At 42.1% G+C, this 4,390-nt stretch overlaps 1 protein-coding gene across 1 annotated transcript in view; it reads right to left on the reverse strand.

The window, feature by feature from the left end:
• Positions 1-4,390, reverse strand: part of LOC114030485 (deoxyribodipyrimidine photo-lyase) — a 33,598-nt gene continuing 29,208 nt past the window's right edge. Inside the window, exon 10 of the mRNA XM_027845318.1 lies at positions 1-2,399. Within this exon, the coding sequence (XP_027701119.1) occupies positions 2,254-2,399 (146 nt within the window). The 3' untranslated portion in view covers positions 1-2,253. The remainder of the gene's footprint in view (positions 2,400-4,390) is intronic.

Below are 4,390 nucleotides of genomic sequence, written 5' to 3' on the forward strand. Positions count from 1 at the left end.
TTTAGAGTAGAATTTTTTTAATGCTTTTATAATATTCCTAAGGAAGGGAGCAAGGTCTGCTTCCAAGTACTATTATTCCCCAGTCACCCAGCATCAAAATCTTAAATTGTGTTTGGCTACTATTTCTGTGACTCAGGTGCTGGAACAAGCACAACCTTGGACACATAACTAATGGGTCACTAAGTCCCACAGATTCTTCTGTTGTATCTCCTCCATCCATCCCTACCACCTTTGTTCAGGTCCTAACTACTGGGGTGACCTTCCAGTCTATTCAGCTCACTGCCAGCAGATGATAGGGTCATCAGAGTTGGAAGGGATCTCAGAAATCATCTGGTCCAATTCCCTCCTTTTATAGATGAGGAAACTGAGCCCCTCCTCCCACATCTTCACAGTCTTCTAAGTAGCCTCTCATTTTCTGCAGTAAAGCCAATTCCTTAATTTTGAATGGCAGCCTGGCCTCAAACAGATGATTGTATCCTGTAAAGCAAGGTGCTGTAATGCAAGAGCAGCCCTGGCTCTGGAACCAGAAAACCTGAGTTCAAATTCTGCCCCTGATGACCTTAGACAAATCAGTTAACTTTCCTGGGCCTCAGTTTCCCCATCTATAAAATCAGATGATTTAGCCTATGCCAATTTTACTAGTTGGTCCTTTTCAGCTCTAGATCTGAGCTCCCCTGTAAGAATAGGTTTGGGGTTTTATCAATTTCCCCAACATTTAAGCAAACTAGGGATCTCACTTTTCCCATCCAACAAAGGCAGAGTTGGAAAAAAATTAGAGCGAGCTCTGTAAATGAGTGCACAAACTCAATTCTATCACATAGAGTGAAAAGCAGTCAAAAAGGCCCCCATCCCCAATGGGCTTAAGTCACAACAGATGTGTACACAGTTTTCGAGAAGACAACAAAAGCTTTCTAAAGGTTGGTCTGACTTGGTAATTAATAATTTGCCAGAAATACCCAAAGGAGAGGATGAATTATTCCACTACCACCCCATCCCCCACAACCCAACACTTGATTTGAATGATTAAAAGCTACATAATTCTGAATCAGACACATTCTCACAGAGGTATAGACAAAAGCTGCATTTCAATAGATTTTATAAACTCCAGAGTTTTAACGAAGAAAGACTGAATACTCCCATTAACAGAAGGTGTAAGTTCTAGGTTCTCCAGATACAGAAACCAAATTCCAGAGAAGATATAAACAAAATACTCAAAATGCATATTTGAACATTTCAGGGATGTATCTGTAAAGCTTTAGGCTATTGTAAAAAATAAACTTTTATTGATATCTTTTGTTTATATGCCTCCTATATTTCCTACCATATTCATCCCCCCACCACCTCCCAGAGAACATTCCTTATAATTAAGCTGCACAAAACTAAACATTTCAAAAAACATATGATGATATATATGCAGTGTCTCACACCCATGGTCCGCTGCTTTTACAAAAGGGCATGGCAAAGTGTCTCCTCTCTCTTCTTTGGGCCAAGATTGGTCTTTGTAATTTCCCAGCATTCAGTTTTGATTGTTTTGCAGTTGTCTTTATATCACTGTGCCCACTGTGTCTGCTTACTTCATTCTGCATCAGTTCAGTATTTCCATCCTTCTGTCTCCATTTCTTACAGCACAGTAATTACTCCATTTTTCGGGCACCGCCATTTGTTAAACCACTTCCCCAAGTGAAGGGCATCTACTTTGTTGCCAGTAACCGTCACCAAGGCAACAAACAAACCTCAGGCTGGAAGTGGTTCTCCTGGGTAGCCTAGCAACCTGAGAACTAAAGTTCAGTTCACATCGAGGATGACCTGCCCTATTCTGATGAATTGAAAACCATCCTTCTGACAGCAGTGTATCTAGATAAATACCTAGGCTGCCTAAAACAGGAATTCTTAACCTTTTTGAGTACTGGAGCTAAAGAAACAGAAAGCAAAGAAAGCTAGGTTCTAGTTTGACATCAATTTCCAGGTAACATCTGTGAAGCTCTTAGAAACAGACAACCAAAAAGCCCTGTTAAGCCAGAGGGAGATTCTCTGTCACGTAAAACAAAGCATTGATGCTTGGAAGGAGGTAAGAAACAAGAAAGAGCAGGAGCCAGCAAAGCCATTTAAACAAAAGAATGGAGCCTGGGCTGCAGGCTCTCCCCCAGTCACTGCCCTCCCGACAGAGTGCTTTGTGCGGGGAAGAAACTGGATTTAAGGAGAGAAGTTGGAAGTGGAAAGACTGGAGAAGCGGGTGTGGGGTCCAATGTTCCCTTAATCTGCAGAACTGTATTTTCGTTCAAACTCTGCCACATCAAACTTCCTCTTACAGCCGGCATAATTCATATAGCGGATCTTTCCAAAGATCTCACGTTCTGCCCAGCCCTGGTCATGGATGCCACAGATGGACCACATGCAGCCTGTATCACAGGAAAGAAACAGAGGGAATAAATTAAAGGCAGCTAGGTGGCACAGGCCCAGAGTCAGGAAGAACTGAGTTCAAATCCAACCTCAGACTAGCTTTGTGACACTGGATAAGTCATAGCCTCAGTTTCTTCACCTGTAAAATGGGGGTGATAATAACACTTACCTTCCAGGATTGTTGTGAGGATCAAATAAGATCACTGTAAAGCAGTTAACACAGTGCCTGACACATAGTAAGTGCTATGTAAGTGTTAGTTATTATCATCATCATCATTATTATTATTATTATTACTACTAGTTGTTTGACCCTGGGCAAATCACCTCTGTTTGCCTCAATTTCTTCATCTGTAAAACGGCGTTCATAATAGTACCTACCTCCCAGGACTGTTGTGAGGATCAAATGATAGAATAATTGTAGGGCGCTTGCCTGGCACATAGTAAGTGCTATATAAATGTTATTATTATTATTATTGTTATTATTAACACTAGCTGTGTGATCCTGGGCAAGTAATGTGACATTTCTCAGATTCTGTTTCCTCATCTGAAGACTAGAAATAATAGCATCTACTTCCCAGGTGCTGTGAGGATAAAATGAGATAATATTTATAAAGCACTTTACAAGCCTTAAAAGTGCTACATAAATGCTATTGTTGCTGTTTTTATTTTTATTAAAGAAAGAAGTCATTCCATCCTCAACAACTGTCATCATCCCGCTCTGTGCCTTTTCCCCATTCAGTGGTGAAACATCAGAACCAGAGAGAAGGCTAAGTCTCCTTTTCTGAAGGTATTTAAAGAGGAAGAAAGTTCCCCTTACCCAAATTACCAAAAGCAGGGCTTTAAGTGTTGGTTTGATTGGAATTGTTGGTAATTTCCTACAGGAACCAATTCTGAACGTCAGATTCAAATGCATTTCAGAAGAAAGTCAATCCAAGGCTATCCTGGATAATAGCAACAATAACATCATTATCAACATAATTGATTTAAGGTTTGCAAAGTGTTTTACAAATATCTCATTTTATCCTCACAATAACCCTGAGGAGGGGTATTATTACTCCCACTTCACAGGAGGAAGCTAAAGCAAATAAAGGCTAAGCCACTTGTCCAGGGTCATACAGCTAGTATCTGAGGCAGGATTTGAACTCAGTTCTTTCAGACTAGCAGGCTAGCATTCTATCACTGAGTGACCTGAGTGCCTAAGGTCTGCCACAAGACTTAAGAGCATAAATTCAGAGCTGAAAGGACTTTAGCAGGCAACTAATTCAACCTGTTCATTTTACAGATGAGGAAACTGAGGCCCAGAGAACTCATGAGCACGTAGGGTTAAGATCTGAATTTGTTTCCTCTAGCTACAAATCTAACGAATGCTCTTCCCGCTACAGCATGCTGTATATTGAGAAAGAAGCAAGGATTCTAAGGTAGAAGTTAGCCGGGCAAGTCACTTAACCCTGTCTGCCTCAGTTTCCTCATCTGTAGAATGAGCTGGAGAAAGAGATGGTAAACCACTCCAGTATCTCTGCCAAGCTGCCTTGAAATCAATAATGCCTATTCCTTGGGTCTGACCACCCCTCCCCACACATCCACCCTATCTTGTTTCCTTCCTTGGCCCGAGTGGAGGTGTGTGTGTGGGGCACGTGGTGGGTTGTTGTTCAGTCGTGTCTGACTCTCCATGACCCCATTTGGGGTTTTCTCGGCGTGAGGAAGCATAGCGGCACAGTGGGGAGGTAGGAATGAAATGACCAGCCCAGCCTCCTTTACTAGTGGGATACAACAGAAACAGCACTGGGCTTGGAGTTACGAGCTGGGGTTTGAACCCTTGCTTTACCACTTCCTACCTGGTGGCCTCTGGGCAAGTCATTTAGACTTCTGGCCTTGGTTTCCTCACTTGTGAAATGAAGTAATTGGACCAGGTCTCTCCAGTCATCTGGCTCTAACTCCATGAGCCTATTATGCCAGAGTCACACAGCTAAGCAAGTGTTACGTGTCTGAG

The sequence above is a fragment of the Vombatus ursinus genome, unplaced genomic scaffold (genome assembly GCF_900497805.2).
Source record: "Vombatus ursinus unplaced genomic scaffold, bare-nosed wombat genome assembly UNPS02014959.1, whole genome shotgun sequence".
NCBI lineage: Eukaryota > Metazoa > Chordata > Mammalia > Diprotodontia > Vombatidae > Vombatus > Vombatus ursinus.